The sequence below is a fragment of the Pantherophis guttatus genome, chromosome 6 (assembly GCF_059756535.1).
Source record: "Pantherophis guttatus breed Tessera chromosome 6, ASM5975653v1, whole genome shotgun sequence".
Classification (NCBI taxonomy): Eukaryota; Metazoa; Chordata; class Lepidosauria; order Squamata; family Colubridae; genus Pantherophis; species Pantherophis guttatus.
This window is the reverse complement of record NC_142068.1, coordinates 12,815,884-12,834,893: the sequence shown is the minus strand read 5'-3', so window position 1 is coordinate 12,834,893 and position 19,010 is coordinate 12,815,884. Positions and strand designations below refer to the sequence as shown.

The 19,010-nt window shown below is 40.0% G+C and overlaps 1 protein-coding gene across 2 annotated transcripts; it reads left to right on the top strand.

Annotated features, from left to right (window-relative positions):
• Positions 1 to 170: 170 nt before the first annotated feature.
• Positions 171 to 18,471, top strand: ACTL6A (actin like 6A). 2 transcript variants are annotated; one of them, XM_034438928.3, is made up of 14 exons: positions 171 to 647; positions 3,488 to 3,564; positions 4,653 to 4,827; positions 6,805 to 6,905; positions 8,083 to 8,180; positions 8,560 to 8,654; positions 9,847 to 9,953; positions 10,642 to 10,731; positions 12,272 to 12,333; positions 13,228 to 13,342; positions 14,094 to 14,174; positions 15,655 to 15,750; positions 16,911 to 16,997; positions 17,983 to 18,471. In XM_034438928.3, the coding sequence occupies exons 1-14, from the start codon at positions 623 to 625 to the stop codon at positions 18,061 to 18,063; spliced, it is 1,290 nt and encodes a 429-aa protein (XP_034294819.1). In that variant the 5' UTR covers positions 171 to 622; the 3' UTR covers positions 18,064 to 18,471. The 2 variants fall into 2 exon arrangements, with proteins under 2 accessions (XP_034294819.1, XP_034294820.1); XM_034438929.3 differs by lacking the exon at positions 171 to 647 and adding an exon at positions 708 to 904.
• The last annotated feature ends 539 nt before the right edge of the window (positions 18,472 to 19,010 follow it).

Genomic DNA, 19,010 nt, shown 5'->3' with positions numbered 1-19,010 from the left:
ACAGATACCTAAGTGGGATGATGGGATTTGTAGTCCAACGCTCGGGAGAGAGAGAATCCCACCATTGTGCCTAGAAAGCCTTACTCCCAAGTACAGTAGAGCAGAGGTCTCCAACCTTGGCAACTTTAAGCCTGGCGGACTTCAACTCCCAGAATTCCCCAGCCAGCTTTGCTGGCTGGGGAATTCTGGGAGTTGAAGTCCGCCAGGCTTAAAGTTGCCAAGGTTGGCAACCCCTGCAGTAGAAGCATACTCAGAGCCAGCCCCGCCCGCTCTCTTTAGCTCCGCCCCCGGGCGCTTGCAGCCGACTTTTCCCCCCTCGCACGCGGGACCCGTCTCAACCTATCAGAGGGCCCGACCGAGCCCAAGCGAAAAGGGCCCGAGGGGAAAAAAAAAAACACGACCTCACGATTGGCTTGCATATTTCTATCCCTTCTCCCATAGGCTGCCTCCTCCGCGACGTCGCTTTCTATTGGCTCGCCGAGGGCAAACGGAGGCGGGACGTCCGGGAGCAGAGAGAGTGAGCAGAAGAAGAGAAGAGAAGAGAAGAAGGAGCGAAGCTGAGGAGAAGTTCGGACGCTCGGAGGTCGGAGCTTCTACCGGCGAAGCGGGAGCTCGAGCCGTCATGAGCGGCGGCGTCTACGGAGGAGGTGAGCGGCCTTTTGGGCGGGAGGAGGCCGCCCTTTCTTTCACGCGGGCCGGCGGAGGGCGGAGCTTCTGGGCGCCCTCCCCTCACACCCAGTCCCGGCAGCTGAGGGAGAACCGGGCTCCATCGCCGCCTCGGGTTTCTCGGCTCGCTAATTTACCTGCGGGCTTCTTCGAGCCTCCGGTCGACGCCGCCTTCCCCTCCTTGTCGCCCCGAGAGCCACTTTTTGGTGCACGAATCCTGAGGGTTAATCCTGATACGGTCAGATATTAATACACCTTACACCGGGCTTCCTTCCAGATTTCAGGACAGAAGGGAAATGTAATGGTTAAAAAGTACACGGGATATTTACCTTTTGTTTTTGGTTTTGTTCCTTCCTGACGGACGGAATTGTTTTATTTCCGAGGAGGGTCACGCTAACTTTATCAGTTTTTTATGTTATAGTTTTTTCTATCTATCTATCTATCTGTCTATCTATCTATCTATCTATCTATCTATCTTTATCATCTATCTATCTATTTATCATCTATCTATCATCTATCATTATCATCTATCTATCATTATCTATCTATCATCATCTGTCATTATCTATCATTATCATCTATCTATCTATCTATCATCTATCATTATCATCTATCCTCTACAAATGATCCCAGATCTCCGTACTTTCCGTCGTGCACTTAAGACCTTTCTGTTTCACCAAGCCGGGCTGGCATAAATTTTTCTAATTCTCTAAATTTTATGCTGAAGATCTTAACTTAACTGATGAGCCAAATTGGCTTAATTATTTTAAATTGCTTCTATTTCACGTTTTTATATATATGTTATTTTGACTGTTCACCGCCCTGAGTCCTTCAGGAGAAGGGCGGTATAAAAATAAAATAAAATAAATAAAATAAATAATTATCTATCTATCATTATCATCTGTCTATCATTATCATCATCTACCTATCATCATCTATCATATATAAGACAGGGTCTTATTTTTGGGGAAGCACAGTATGTATGTATGTATGTATGTATGTATATAATGTTATATATAGTTATATATAGTTACCGTGTTTCCCCGAAAATAAGACCCTGTCTTATATTTTTTTGAACCCTGAAATAAGCGCTTGGCCTTATTGCCATGCACTCAAAAGCCAGATTGGGTTTATTATCAAAGGGTGTCTTATTTTGGGGGAAACAGTACAGATAGATAGATAGATAGATAGATAGATAGATAGATAGATAGAAAGATAGATTTAGTTATGTTAAGTAGATTTATCAGTTACATTTATGTTATTCTAAATGGTTTGATATATGTTTATATGTGTGTGTATGTCTGTACGCACACATGCTCTTTACATATACATAACACACATGCCCTGTATGTATACCCCCCCCCCCCACACACCAGTAGTGCACAGAAGCGGGTGGGTGGGTGGAGCCTCCCGCCACCGCCGCTGCAAACCGGTAGCAACCACCACTGATACATACATAACATATATATACATACATACATACATACATACATACATATATGTTTTCTTTTCTTTTCGTAGGTCTTTATGTGTATTTCTCTTTAGCCAGGTTCTTCCTATGTAAACCAAGATTTTTCTGCAGCCCTAGTTCAGTGAAATCCCAATCCACTAGTTTCTAGGCTTTTTTTTCTCCAGCAGCCAGCAACCTCCCTGCTGCCCATTGGGAGACTAAGGAGACTAAGATAGATCTATTTCAGGCTTATAAACCCTCATCAGTTAGCCACACCTTCATCCCATGTATCCTCCCTGTAAAGGTACAGTACAGTGGTTTATATAGGAAGAACCTGGCTAAAGAGAAATACACATAAAGCCCTTCGAAAAGAAAAGAAAACAAATACTGTACCTTTATAGGGAGGATACATGGGATGAAGGTGTGGCTAACTGATGAGGGCTTATAAACCTGAAATAGATCTATCTTAGTCTCTTTAGTCTCCCAATGGGCAGCAAGGAGCTTGCTGGCTGCTGGAGAAAAAAAAGCCTAGAAACTAGTGGATTGGGATTTCACTGAACTAGGGCTGCAGAAAAATCTTGGTTTAGGTAGGAAGAACCTGGCTAAAGAGAAATACACACACACACACACACACACACACACACAGAGAGAGAGAGAGAGAGAGAGAGAGAGAGAGAGAGAGAGAGAGAGAGAGAGAGAGAGAGGGCGTCAGATTGTCATTTTTAATGTGTGACTGTGTTCAGAGAAAAAAGTGACAATACAGGTAGTCCCCGACATACAACAGTTCATTTAGCAACCGTTCAAAGTTACAACGGCGCTGAAAAAAGTGACTTAGGGCCGTTTTTCTCAGCTGCGACTTTTTCAGCATCCCCAGGATCATGTGATCAAAACTCAGATGCTTGGCAACTGCTTCATACTTATGACTGTTGCTGTGTCCCAAGGTCATGTGATCACTTTTTGCAACCTTCTGACAAGCAAAGTCAATGGGGAAGCTAGATTCCCTTAACAATCAGCTTGGTAATTTATCAACTGCAGTGATTCACTTAACTGTGGTAAGAAAAGTCATAAAGTGGGGCAAAATTCGCTTAACAAATGTCTCACTTGACAACAGAAATTTTGGGCTCAATTGTGGTCGAGGACTACCTGTGAAGGTTATCTTATAGCACTGCTATGGGTAATTGTTCACTACACTTACTTGTATACTAGTATATATAAGAAACTCATTCATTCGGGAATATGCTTTAATGGCAATAGATAGTTTTATGTCTTCTGAATGGTTATATGGAGAATTAGAGCATTTTGTCAGTAAAAGCAAGGCAGTGCTTTTGTGCTGAATTTAAATAAATTCAAATGATGCCGCTCTATCTGCAGATGAAGTTGGTGCTCTGGTGTTTGATATTGGCTCCTGCACAGTGCGAGCTGGCTATGCCGGAGAAGATTGCCCAAAGGTAAGGATGAAAGTGAAGTGGTAAATGAAACCAGGAGCCCTCATGATTTAGTAATCTACTAAAGCAAAGCTCTATATGAGTGTTTTAGTTCCCAGAATTTCCTATTCCCATGTTGGCTGGGGAATTCTGGGAGTTGAGGTCCACACATCTTAAAATTCCTGCAGCTGACAAACACTGCTCTGTATAATGAACAATGGAACACTGCCTGAGCAATTGTGGTCTAGTAATATGTAAAACATTAGTTATGTGCTTATTTGTCATATCTGCTTGATTAATTTGGTATGCTCTGGGTCTCATCAATTAAACAATATACCAGAGGTGGGTTTCAGCAGGTTCTGACCAGTTCTGGAGAACTGGTAGCAGAAATTTTGAGTAGTTCGGAGAACCGGTAATAAAAATTCTGACTGGCCCCACCCCCATCTATTCTCTGCCTCCCGAGTCCCAGCTGATCGGGAGGAAATGGGGATTTTGCAGTAACCTTCCCCTGGAGTGGGGTGGGAATGGAGATTTTACAGTATCCTTCCCCTGCCATGCCCACCAAGCCACGCCACGCCACGCCTACCAGGCCACACCCACAGAACCGGTAGTAAAAAATTTTGAAACCTACCACTGCAATATACGTACCGGTATATTATTAACTGACTTTTGATATTCTCCAGAATTTCTTTTAGATGATATGTTCTGTATTTTATTGTTGTATTTTGGAAACTGCCTACATTTGTGACGGATTGGGCAGCCTATAAATAATTATTAGAAATAATTATTCCCCGGGAAAGATTACCTTTCACTTCTCATATCACTGTAGTTTTGCCCTCTTAAGATCATATCCCTACAAATTCTTCTCTTGGGTCTCAATCTTTATGTATATAACTCCTTAGGTAATAACTGATTTATTGCAGCAGCAGAAACATTTCCTAAAGACCCTGGTCAACTGCATCTTAATCTTTGATGGCAGGAGAAGGCTATGGGAATGAGGGATCCTGCTGTATGATCAATCCTTTTTGTAACATCCAGGCTAGTTAAAATAATACACAAAAGGTGGTCATTTTATAATCTTATATATTTGTTCTCCATACTGTTCATTGCAGGTGGACTTCCCTACTGCCATAGGGGTGGTCTTGGACCGAGATGACGGAAGTTCCATGATGGAGATTGACGGTGATAAAAGCAAGCAAGGAGGGCCATCATACTACATAGACACAAATGCTTTGAGAGTTCCTAGGGAGAACATGGAAGCCATTTCACCTTTGAAAAATGGAATGAGTACGATGTTCTGCATTTCCTCCTTTTGATCTTAAATTCTGGTTGCTATTTTGTGGTATCTTAGAATCTCTATTTCTGAAAAATAGATTTTGTCTTATTCGGGAGAGAAAATATGTAGTGGTGGCGGAAGTTGAAAAAAACATGAGCTGTCTCAAGCCAAGATTGCTAATAACACAGTACAGGTAGTCCTCGACTTACAACAGTTCATTTAGTGACCGTTCAAAGTTACAAAGGCACAGAATAAAGCGACATGACCGTTTTTCTCAGCTGCAACTTTTTCAGCATCCCCATGTTGATGTGATCAAAATTCAGATGCTTGGCAACTGCTTCATACTTATGACTGTTGCTGTGTCCCAAGGTCATGTGATCACTTTTTGCAACCTCCTGACAAGCAAAGTGAATGAGGAAGCTAGATTCCTTTAACAACCAGGTTACTAACTCAGTGATTCACTTAACAACTGTGGTAAGAAAGGTTGTAAAATGGGGCAAAACTCAACAAATGTCTCAACAGACACTTTGGGCTCAATTGTGGTCATAAGCAGTGATGGTATTCAGCTGGTTCTATCCGGATCGCGCGATCTGGTAGCGGCGGCTGCGGGAGGCTCCGCCCAGCTGCTCGGAGGTCATCGTGTCCTGTTTTTTACATTCTGCGCATGCACGGAGGTGGCACGTGTGCTCACATTTGCGAACCGGTAGCGAAGGTAAGTGAATACCACCTCTGGTTGAAAGTCAAGGACTACCCGTATCCTTGTATTTTTCCTTTTTCTTCTTTCATTTATTATATAGACTTAGCCTGAAATAAAGGTTTCCAAGGAAACCTTGTGAATTTTTTTTTTTTTTTGATGAATTGCTATAGAGAAGATGTCATTCTAATTAAATATCAGCACTCTGGAGAAAAACTCTTGTATAGTTTGTTCTATCCTGTGGTTATTCTCCTTGTTTAAGGTAAAAGACTGTGATTCAGTTCAGAGATAAGTGTTGAATCATGATTATCCAATCCTAACCTGGATAAAATCTTAAATGCTTTCTGAAAGCATAGTTTGACTTGTCTAATTACATTATCCCTCCAAATAAGAGATGCCAGTGAGTTTTCAACAACATGGAAACTGGTAGACTAGGCTTGAGGCAAATTGAATACTTAAACTTTTCATACCTTGCTTGCTACTAGTTCTTAACTGTTGTTCAGATACTGGGTGAGGTCATATGTTGCATTAGTCATAACATGGTGTGTTTGATCCAGGTAATGTCAGCCCTGGAGGCCATCTTTTTGTTTGGGGTGTTACTTGGAACCCTGACATTTAATCCTCGCTTAATGACTGGTTGCTTATGGACCAAGGTTGCAACAGACGTCCCCAGAGCTAGTTAAGACTCAGTTCTGCAGTTCAGGTGTCTTCTACAGTCATGTGATTGCCGTTTGAGTGCCTGGCAACCAGGTAGCATTTATGGACATTTGCAGTGTCCCGTGGTCATGATTGATTTTTGGCATTTTTTGCTGGTTTCTGGTATTTACTTCCAATTTCCAGCAAAACATGCCCATTGAAGAAAACGGGTTAACTTAATGAGTACCGCAAAAAAGGGTTTTAAAATCAGACACTGTCACATGGTGACTCACCTAATCCCAGTGACAGCAGTAATTATGGGGTCCATTACGGACATGGGTCGATGATTATCTTCCTCTGATAGAGGAACTCATCCATCCGGGTATATTCATTGAACCATTGTTAAAAATACACATGGCATGTGCTACCTTATCATAGTCAAAACAAACCTAATGTGCTATTTTTTTCATTCACTGTGGAATGATGTAATGATGTATTTATAATCCAAAACTCTTACTAATTTTGCTCTCTTAGGTGGCTCATTTTTTGAGGGCTGTTATTGTATATTGCCAGTCCTGAACCTTGTATTAATAACACACATGCAACAAACAGTTTACATTCCACCGACAAAAGCAGCATTTGCTTTATGTTGTTACAGTTGAAGATTGGGATAGTTTCCAAGCCATCCTGGATCATACCTATAAGATGCACATTAAGTCTGAAGCTTCATTGCATCCTGTTTTAATGTCTGAAGCACCAGTGAGTAAAAATTGGTTTTATTTCTTTCAAACAGCCCAACACGTTTCTTACCTAAATATCTGACTGACTAGAATATTTGGCTGTAGTCTACATGAACCCATTTTTTAAGAAGTTTTGACCAGGAAGGTCTTATAAATGATTAGTAGGAAGCCTGGTTCAAGTTCAGCTCCATATAAGATTTGAGCAAGTAATGTAAAGTTGAATTGCAGCTAGGATTAGTGAGCTTCCTCTAATATAGACAAGTAACATGATACTCTTTCAGACATTCCCAATTCTAGAATAGAACAGAACAGAACAGAACAGAACAGAATTCTTTATTGGCCAAGTGTGATTGGACACACAAAGAATTTGTCTTTGGTGCATATGCTCTCAGTGTACATAAAAAGACAAGATACACTCATCGAGAATCACAAGGCACAGCACCCAGTGACAGTCATACGGTACAATAAGCAATCAAATCATACTAGGAAACAATATCAAGATAAATCGCAAGATTAATAGCACTAGTAATGCAGCCTAATCTGAATAGTTTGACAGTGTTGAGGGAATTATTTGTTTAGCAGAATGATTGTGTTCGGGGAAAAAACTGTTCTTGTATCTAGTTGTTCTGGTGTGCAGTGCTTTGTAGCATCGTTTTGAGGGTAGGAGTTAAAACAGTTTATGTCCAGGATGCGAGGGGGTCTGTAAATATTTTCACAGCCCTCTCTTTGACTCGTATATTATGTGTAACAGCCTGAAAAATTATCTCCAAATAATTAAATCATGTCACTTCTACCTGCAGTTCATTAACAATGCCAGGTATTTTTTTTTAACCTTTAGAGGAAATTATATGTTTTAATATATTTTTTTCTTTGCACATTCCTCAAAAGTGTAGAATGGATATGTCTCTGTGTATTTATAGTTATGAGATAGTCGTCTTGGAAATTTTTGCAAATTATATTTATAAAAGAGTCACAATTCTGTGGCAATACATAAAATTTGAAATAGCTGTATATTCTGTGATTGAGAGAGTAAAACTTACTTTAATCTACTGGTACTTTAGTCTGACCGATATTTATAAATCTGGTTACCAGTTTTCAAGAAATTGGTAGGGAAACAAAAGAAAATATCTATCTTCTGCTTCTTGAGTCATATATAATAATTTTATATTTTAATTATTTTCTGTGTGCTTTTCTAGTGGAACATTAGAGCAAAGCGTGAGAAGCTGACAGAATTAATGTTTGAACATTACAATATCCCTGCATTCTTCCTATGCAAAACTGCAGTACTCACAGCGTATCCTAGAAATGTTGATAAATAAGTAAGCATCATTACAAGTACTATGCTGTTTTCAGGAGAGGTGGGGGGAACCAGCATTTACTTCTGGCTTTCAGAAAAAAAATGGCTCCTAACGAACAGTGGGTTAGCTTAACCACCATGGCATTTGCCTAATGATAACCACAAAAATGGTCATAAAATCAGGTGTGGTCACGTGATGACCTGCTTTTCAATCATCACAGCTTATTGAAATTGCAGACTAAATTATGATTGTATGTTAAGGACTACCTATTATCATTAGATGTAAATTCATGCAATATGTAAAAGCCAAACAAACCATGATGAATATGCTGCTGCTGTGCCAAAATTCTGTCATCTTCCTTGACGCTACAACTAGCTTTGCAAATGGCAGATCCACAGGGTTGATCTTAGATAGTGGAGCAACACACACCACTGCGATTCCAGTCCACGATGGGTACGTGCTTCAGCAAGGTGAGAAGTCTTCCAGCATGATCTGAGCTATCCTGCTATGTAGCTAGACTCGACACACATCAATGACAGGGTTTGTTTGTACCCCCCACACCCCCAAAATGAATTAAATAAAACTTATTTCTGTAAAGCATCACGACGACCATCAATAGAGAGAATTTGTAATGGCCTTGAGAGGATGTTCTAGATAATAGCCTTTAATTCAGAAATTAGTTATTTAAAATGCATTTATTTATAATATGTACAATATATGAGAGCCAGTTTGGTTGAGTGGTTAAGGCACCAGACTGGGAAGCAAGAGATTGTGAGTTCAAGTCCCGCCTTAAGCCATGAAAGCCAGCTGGGTGATTTTAGGCCAGTCATTTTCAATTGAATTCACCTCCCTCACAGAGTAGTAGTGGTGGGGAAAATAGGGGGAGGAAGATACGTTAGATATGTTTGCTGCCTGGAGTTATTTGTAAAAATAATAAAGGTGGTATATAAATATTATTTGAAAACAAAAATGCGTATATGTGAGCAGATAGCCGGGGCCTATTTTCAAAACAACTTTGTTGTATTTGAAAAAGATGCAGCTGTTTTAACGTTCAGAGAGATGTCTTCCTTTTGCACAAGCCACTTTGCAAAGCATCTCTTTCTAATGTATTGCAAAACACTAATCCATTAGAAGAATGAGAAGTAGTCGGAATATAGCTAGAAGAAAATAAAACTAGAAGAAAAGCTAACTTTGCCCTGTTATCCAAAGACTGAAAGACTTGGAGTTAGATAAATGTAACCCTCTGCACTAATAATCAGCATATGTCTAGGTGCTGAGGACAAATAGCAGTAAGAAGGCAGGATTAGATGGTCTTGCTGGTGATACTGAAGCCCACATTGGACTAAATGTTCAAAAAAGAATCATTCAGGAATAATGCAGGAAATAATTTTATAGCTCTTCTGGAATCACAGCCAGATGTAATGAACATGTTCCCCATCTGATTTCTCTTGAAGTATCTGGCTTTTACAAAAAAAAGAGATTTCATCATTTTTCCTTTTGCTCTTGTGCAGCAAAATACAGTTTCTGGGAACTCAGTGGCCCATGTGGACACAAAAGCTGGTGTTAGGAAACATGAATTTATCCGCAAAACAAGTTTCTATGTAAAATGTGAGTGGTGGCAGAGTATTAAATCTTTTGATTCCATTCGTGCCTTGCATTTAGGCATTGTGAAGTCACCTCTGGCTGGAGATTTCATTTCAATGCAGTGCAGGGAACTGTTTCAAGAAATGAACGTTGAGATCATCCCACCTTATATGATTGCATCGAAGGTAAGATCTTGTGTTGGATGGAATGAAAGAAAGCTGCACATTCTTGTAAATGTGATTCAAAGAGCTGCTTTTTCATTCACAAAACATCTGGTTTAACAATAGTTTCTCCAACATTAAATTCCATCAGGGTTGGCCTTGGATTTAAATACAGTTTAGAGTCATACAAAGAGGATGCACGTTAAAAAAAAGAGTTTTGATTCCCAGTGTACTTCACTATTCCGAGACAGAGGTTGGATTCTCACATTAAGCTATAAGCACGCCAGGAACTTGTAGTCCCCATTTATGGTTGAATTCCATTATTCCATCTTTTAACTTTGGTCATGGATGCTGGAAGTTGTAGTTCAGCCACACTTGAAGCACCCATAGTTTGTCCCTGACATAAACCATTCCACAGTTCATGCATGAAGCATGAACCCAGCTAATAAGATGTTATTGTGCTAAAGAATTTACAGGTGTACAGTTTTGCAGAGCCACAATCTTTTTCATGAGCTAACAATAAATGATGAGAGGTGAACTGTGAGTAGCTTTTAGCTTAGTCAGGCTGGGATGTTCTGTTGTCTCTCTTGGCTTAAAACGAAACTATGTACTTCATTCTCAGCATTCCTAGGTTTATAAACTCTTTTAAGTCATCTATGGAATAATATATTTAAATGTGAGCCTTTGGAATGACCTTGATTTTATATTCTAGGAAGCAGTTCGAGAGGGTTCTCCAGCAAACTGGAAAAGAAAAGAGAAATTGCCGCAGGTCACAAGATCTTGGCACAACTATATGTGTAATGTAAGTATTTGTCATCACGTTAATTTGCTTGGATATAAAGAAGTATTTCCTGCTAACACATTGATTTATGTAATGAATGGTTCCTTTAGAACTGCAGTGTGACTCATGGTTCTGATGCTTTAAATAGGATTCCTTTACCACATGCAATCTGTAAGTTGCATTATTAGTAAAGGTTGGTGTAATGAAAAATTATAAACGCATTCTGGATTTTCTGGAGAAAAGCAGGCCAGTGGGAAAGTAAAAAGGAAATTAATAACATGATTAATATCACATATAGGTGATGTGGTGCGGTGGCCTAGAGGTGGAGCTCTCGCCTCACAATCAGGAGGCTGTGAGTTCAATCCTAGGTAGAGGTAGATATTTCTGTCTCTGGGCACAATGAGAATTTATTTTCTGAACAAAACTCCACATTGGTGACAGGAAGGGCATCCGGCCAGTAATGGAGCCACTCAGCTCCATTCAGTAGCCCAGACTCCACACCGCAAGGGATTATGGGGTCGTTAAAAGAAGAAGATGATTAACATCACTTATACACATTTTACAGTAACTCTAGGCACATAAATCAGTGTTGACATGGGTCCCAGAGGGGCTTGTCTTTTTCATTAGTTTTCACAAATTTAAGGGGTTCCTGACATTACTTGACCCACTTTGCTCCAGAGGCAGGCCATCTCGTAAGTCAGTGTAAGTGATTTTTATCTGCAAATCCTGCAAACATATCCCAGCAACCTGTAGGTGCATCTTTACTCTCACTTTCCCCCGGGATGGAATGGGTGAGTTTGAACAAAGCTAGTGGAGGGGAATCAGTAGATGCCATAAGAACAGAGAAGAGAGTGCTTTGCACTTACTCACTGTAGTAAGCTCCCAGACATGGGTACCTAACTATGCACAGTCACTAGTAGTATTGATCTAGGTGTCCCTTAACCTACCTGATGAGATAATTGGTTAATGGATCTTTCCTCATAAGAGTTGACTTTTTCTTCCCTCTTATGAGTTGACTCCTCATAAGAACTGACCCTCTCAAAAGGTGGCTCATAAGAGAGTTGACTTGAAAAGTTGACTGCACTGGATTGCTTGATCCATGTGTCCTTCTAGGCTTCCTAGAGAATCTTATGTTTTGATTTCTGATGTTACAGATTTATTCCGTCTTTTCTGCCCAGATAGGCTTTCTTAAAGAGGACTAGCATTTGGGGGCTTTTTTTGGCCACAGCTTTGTAGCATTAGAAAGAGCAATTTAGGCTGTCAAGCCCACTGTTCTTCTGAGTTCAGGAATTCAGCCTCAAGCAGATCACTGAATAAGTGCAGGGAAATAGAGCTCTTTGGATATCGTTTCCACTATGGGTACTTGGTGATACAAAGTATTTCCCAACCTTTACCTGGATGCTCCCACTTGGGTTTCCAAGTATATTAGTGATATTGAGAACGTGGTGTCCATGTTGTCTAAATTGGACCTTTGCTTTACCTTTATTTTTTATTTTTTAAAATATATAGCAGTACATATATTAGAAATCTTTGTGTGAAAATATCTTTTCTCCTCCCATAGTGTGTTATTCAGGACTTTCAAGCTTCTGTTCTACAAGTTTCTGATTCAGCTTATGACGAGCAGTAAGTCTTTCTTAATTTTATGGGAATGTTATGATGGCTAAGACAAGGCTGTCTTCCGATCGGAATTGTAGACTGGGTCCAATCTGATCGAAATTGAACAGGTGTGATACTGAAAGAAGTGGCGCTGCCCTGTATCAGTGGGGATGGAAAGATTCCCCTTGTTGCGATTATGGTGCTGATAGAAGATCTGCATGAAGCAATGCAGATCTTCTGCATTGCAAGGCTGTTGCCTGGATAGCTGAATTGGACATCCAGTTATGAGGCCACTGCCAAACTCCCATAGACGTTTTATTTATAATTACGTGGACTGTATTTGCTTCTCTTCTGTCATGTTCTCATCATATGCTAAATAATAAGCATAAATGTTACATTGGACGTCCAGTTCTCCTTTTGGCCTCTTTATTTCTAACCCTACCATTTTCTCTCTTAAAATACTCTCTAAGCAGACTGAAATTGTGTCTCCTTTGTCTGTAATCTCTATTCTGGGTGTTTTTTGGTGCCACCATTAGCATCTGATTGTAGCAACAATATTTCTGGATTCTGAAGAAAACCCAGATAGAAATTCCTTTTAGATACTGAAAGGGCAAAATGTGATTTGCTTTAAAAACATAACAAAATCCTTTCTGTCTTTCGCTTTATACCAGAAATGGAGAATTAAAAACTTTCCTGGATATTAATTATAGCTCTCCTAATTCATGTGAACTTCTGTGTTGACAAGGGCATATGGGATATTTGTTCAAACATCTGGAAAACATAGAGTTTTCAAGAGACTCTTCCACTGTTATTAAATTGCTGTTTCTGAGATTTCTTGAAAAATAATTTCTTTTATAAAGACAGGAAAAGAAATGATTATTCACTGAATGTCATCTGAAAATGTCTGATTTTCACCTCCAGGGTGGCTGCGCAAATGCCAACTGTACACTATGAGTTCCCCAACGGCTACAATTGTGATTTTGGCGCTGAGCGGTTAAAAATTCCCGAAGGCTTGTTTGACCCTTCAAATGTAAAGGTAAAACTAAGCAAGGTAGAATGGAAATGGATCCTTTGTATATCTATGTTCAATGGCAGTTTTATAGAAACAGGTAGAAAATCTAGAATCTACAATTAGAGAAAAGTCACAGTGTGTTTTGTGCTTCAATGACATCTGATCTTGAAGCTCTTATTCTGCATTACAGTAAATTTATAAATTTATTTACCAAGATATTGCAGTTCAGGCTGTTGTTTTCTGATAGAGATTTTAATATTCCATCATGGGTAGTTCTCGAGTTACGCCTGTAATGGAGCCTGACCATTATGGTTGACAATCATGACAGTTGTAAATCATGATGGTGGTAAATTGGATCAGTCATGTTACTGATCCGAGTTTATGATCTTTTATTGCATTGCTCGTAAAGTGACCACTATAGTCATTAATTATTGTTTTGCTCATTAAGTGAACCCATGGTTTTCTGTACGCCAGATTTGCTGAAAACCAGAAGTATATGCTAGATTTTGGCAAAACGTCATAAAATGTTTAGGACATGAAGTACTAAAGTAATTTAATTAGTTATAAACTATGTCATAACAAGGAAAAATAAGAGATTCTGTGCTGCATGTACTTTTTTCTACTTACTAGAATTATCAGACAGAGCTTCCCATTTAATGATTTTGTTTTTCCCTAGATGATTTGGGCCATCTTTGAAAAAAGACTCAAAGTGTTCTTACTAATTCCGTCTCTGATATGATCAAAACTAATGCCAGACATTCTTTCTCTTTACTAGGGCTTATCTGGTAATACAATGCTTGGTGTGAGTCATGTGGTCACCACTAGTGTTGGAATGTGCGATATAGACATTCGGCCGGTAGGTATTACTTAGGCACAATGGGAGGTTTATTTTTCTTGATTAAAATGGGGAATGGAAGCAAGAACTATGCTGAGATGCAGAAATCTTCAGTGTTCAGGGCTACCTGAAAGCCAATTGTATTTTTACATTTGATCTTCGGCAAAAGACCAAGAAGCAATATAGTTCAGTTGTATTTTTCGGGTAAGCCCAGATGTAGCTCAAAGGCTGCAGATTGGATGACGATGGTTCAATTCTTGTGTCAACGATAGCAATAGGAAAAACACTGGCACTTATATACCGCTTCACAGTGCTTTACAGCCCTCTCTAAGCTGTTTACAGTGTCAGCATATTGACCCCAACAATCTGGATCCTCAAACTTGGAAGAATGGAAGGCTGAGTCAATCTTGAGCTTGTCAGGATCAAACTCGGGGCAGTGGGCAGTGTTAGCCTGCAATACTGCATTCTAACCCACTGCGCCACCACGGCTTTGATGACCATAGCCTTGTTGAATACTTTTTTTTTTTTTTTTAATTTGATTTATATGCCGCCCTTCTCCGGAGACTCAGGGCGGCTTACAATGCGCTAAGCAATAGCCTTCATACTTTTGTATATTTATACAAAGTCAGCTTATTGCCCCCACAATCTGGGTCCTCATTTTACCTACCTTAGAAAGGATGGAAGGCTGAGTCAACCTTGAGCCTGGTGAGATTTGAACTTGCAGTAATTGCAGGCAGCTGATGTTAATCACAGTGCTTTTAGTCTGCTGAGCCACCAGGCTAAACCCTGAGAAGAATTAGGCCAAATTCCAAAGTTCTCCTTATGTATGGCTAGTAAGCTGTTTATAAAGTGAAGAAGGAAGGGGCAAGCAAAGAATACGCTGGCTTGATAACATTAAAACTGATATAAAGATGAATATCAAACAACTGAAAGAAACTGTGCCAAGGAAATTGCAGGGTCTTGCCCAGGCACTCTGAGAATTGGACACGATTGAACAGAAGAAAAAAAAACTCTCCTGAGATTGCACTGTAAATATTTGTGAGACCAGAAGCATGATCACAAGAGCTTGACCTAGGGAAATCCAGTCTGGCATGTGTTTGCAGAGTTGGGCTGTTTTAGTTTTTAAGCACAGATTCCACAGTTGTGCCTCAAATGTGCAAACTTGATGAAGAATCCAAATTGTGTTGCTTGTTTACTGAATTAGGGATTCCTGTTCCCCAAATACTTAGTATGGAATTTTAAATGTTCTTTATATTGTGGAAGACATTTATTAAAAAGGGGAAGGATATATCTTCTTTTGCATAAGAACTACTCCCAAGTTTTACATTTGTTAGTGGACATGTGTTTTTATCTCCTTGACCTGTTTAATAAGTAATACAAGAGGATGTGATTTCCTTTCAAATTCTATGTAGGCTTGTGCAGTCTTTTCTCTCTATCAAAAAGCAGATTACAGAAAGTTACATGTCCAGTAATTTTTATGTGCCTTGCTTTCCTTTTCCAGGGTCTCTATGGTAGTGTGATTGTAGCAGGAGGAAATACACTACTACAGAGTTTTACAGACCGGCTGAATAGAGAACTCTCTCAGAAAACCCCTCCGGTAAGTGTGTCATTTAATACGTACATTTACAATCAGTTCCCCATATTGGCATATTTGAAAAATGTTGGGAACTACCTTTTTTGCTTTTTTTTTTTAAACTTAAAATCCACCATCTGTAGAGATACAGAAGATTCTGGTTTGTGTTGATTATTGAAGATAACAGTGTTAATAGCCATAGTCCAAAGAATTAAGTTTTAGCTCTGTGTGTTTTAGCAAGTTTGGGCTTTAGATTTTGATGAATTTCTCCTATTTTTGCCTCATCTGGGTTGTAATTTCCCGCAAAACTGAAACATTATGTAGTTTCAAAGACTATGGGGAATTTGATACTAGTGGTAGCTGCTTCTGAGGTGAAAAATAACACGGCTGAGCATATTAAAACCTGTAAATGTTCCTTAAGCAGTTTTCTTGATTTCTGCTAAAGCAACGGAATAGTTGACTTGCTATATAATTAGAGTTTATGAAGTTCTAGAAAGCCTTCTCATTGTCCAGTAATCTCCAGATAAGGTGGGACTATAAATCCTTGAATGATAAGGAATTCTGGGATGTGTAGTCCCAACATGTGAGAGGCACTTACTGAGGAAAGAACTTCATCATTTTTCTTACCCTAATTGTTTATGACAGGAATGTCTAGTGTTAGTTGGCCAGTGTAAAATTCAGGAAATGCCCGTGGATGTGGAATGGGATTAAGGTTTTCCAGGCATAGCTTGATGGTGATATTACAGGAAGGTGTGGCTACTTCCCGCCCCTTCCTGGGTTTTTAAAAATGCTGCCAAAATTCAACAGTAAAATGCACAATCACATTTATTTGGGGAGGTCAGAAATAAGAAGGGAATGAAACCATCGTTTCCCCCTCCCCCTCGGGGAGACCTTGCCCCCGAGGTCTCCAATTTTTATCTTTATTTGAAGGAGGGTATAGCACAACTGAAAATCACTCATTTTGCTAATTCAATTTCTGGGATGCAACCTTTGGGTATTAAGAATCAAAGCCGGCTGTGTCCCTTCTAACATAAAGCAATGATCTTAGCTAAATTATTGAGGAATGATTTGAGCTATCTGATCTATGTGTTCCACAATGCAGAATATAAGCAAATATCACCAGTTGTCATTTGGGAAGCCTGCCCCCGATGCACAAGCACCGTCAATCTCTTTTCTGATTTCAGAGCATGCGGTTGAAGTTAATAGCAAACAACACAACGGTGGAACGAAGGTTTAGTTCCTGGATTGGTGGTTCCATCTTGGCTTCTTTGGTTAGTAAACTATTCTGGCTGCTGCTGGTTCCTAAAAAGATTGTGTAACAGGAGGGTATGTGATTGAGACAGAAAGGGAAAAAAGCATTGAATTTTGTATGTACAGGTAGTCCTTGACTTGTGACTGGTTGCTTAGTGACTGTTTGAGGTTACGATGGAGCTCCCCAGGGCTACTTATGGCCTGAATTCAAAGTTATGCCAGCTGCGCCTCTTTTGCGATTACGAGATCGCATTTTGAGCACTTGGCAACCAGGCTGCATTTACATCCATTTGCAGCATCCAACAGTCACATGACTGTGATTTGTGTTTTTTTGCTGGAAACTGAGGCTTATGGCAAAAAATGCCCATTATGGACAATGGATTTGCTTAATGACTGCTGCAAAAAAAAGGGGGTAAAGTTGGGCGTGGTGACCAGCTTAATCATTGGCATGATTTACAATCGTAATTCTGGCCTCAATTACAGTTGTAAATTGAGGAATATCTGTAATAATGGAATGGGTTTGGGAAATAGGCCCAAGACCAGCAGGGACCCTGAAGGGCAGGTAGCAGAGCATGGGGTGCCTCGGGGATGGGGCAGGCATTGATCCCCCACCGAAAGCACCCTATGCTCCATTTAATGACCGCATCTGGAAGAGTAAAGGTGGGATCATTAAGTGAAGTACTTTCTGACTGTATCAGGGAGAGCTGAGGTTGGGTTGTTAAACGAGGCAATCACATGGGTACCTCTCTTAACAACTGTTACAACTTGGTTTCATCATGGGCAGGTTCCATTACGGTCGTGAAGTCGAAGACTACCTGTACAATCCAAATTAGGCATGGAGCAAGAAAGCAAGAAAATGCTGCAGTAAAGTTGGGGGAATTTGAAGGGGAACTGAGAAAGCAAGGACAATAGTATAATCTCATAAAGCAGGTTGTGCATAACTTGGTTTCTGTGTGCCACAAATATGTATTGCGAGATGGTTATGTTTTTGATTTTTTTTTGTAGGGTACCTTCCAGCAAATGTGGATTTCTAAGCAGGAGTACGAAGAAGGGGGAAAGCAGTGTGTAGAAAGAAAGTGCCCATAAACCCCACGACTTTAAGAATCTGCCTTCCTATTGCTTCTAATTTTTTTATAGCTTTAGTATACTCAGGAATTGAAACTTTGTCTCTTCTGTAGGAAGTGTATACTTTTTGTGCATCCTGATTTTCAAGTTTTTTTAAAAAAAATCCTAATATTTGAAAAGGCCAAACTTGTTCTGTTTCGCAGCACATGGATGCTTTTATCCATTTTAAATGCAATAACTTTTATACAAACTTTTTTTAAAAATAATTTTGTATAAATATCTATTTTCTGCAAAAGAAATTCTCCCGGAGACTGATCTATAAATTATGGTTGTAATTTCTTGCCTTTAGATAAAGATGGGGAAAAAAAGTGTATCTGCTTACAGATTAGTCTTCCTTGTGTTAGCATCAATAAATTTCTCTAGTTTGGCTTTCGGGCTCCTTTATTTTACATCGTATATTCAAGTAAATGTTTTGGGGTTTTTTTAACACCTAGAGGTTGTTTTTATGTTTGCATATTTCTATTACATTTTCTATATCCAGAAGGTATATATCAGGGGTGTCAAACTCGATTTCATTGAGGGCCACATCAGGGTTGTGTTTGACCTCGTGGGGTGGGGTGGGCATGGCCAGGGTGGGTGTGGCCAGCTTGACATCACTCATGTTGGGAGTGCCTGTGGTGGACCAAGCACTCTGCCAGCGAAAACAGCTCCGTTTTTGTGGGCAGAGGGTTGCAGGAGGCCTTCACAGCTGAAAATGGAACTGGGGGACGCATGTGGCCCGCCCAAGCTCCATTTTTGCTGGCAGAGGCACCGCGGGCCTGTCCTTTACTGTTTCCAGGGTGGCCCTGTGGGCCAGATCTAAGCAACCCCGCAGGCTGGACCGGCCTGCGGGCCTCGAGTTTGACATTCTTGGTATCATTCTTTTTTTAGTATGTACCTCTGTACTTCTTTCCTATTGGTTACTTTCT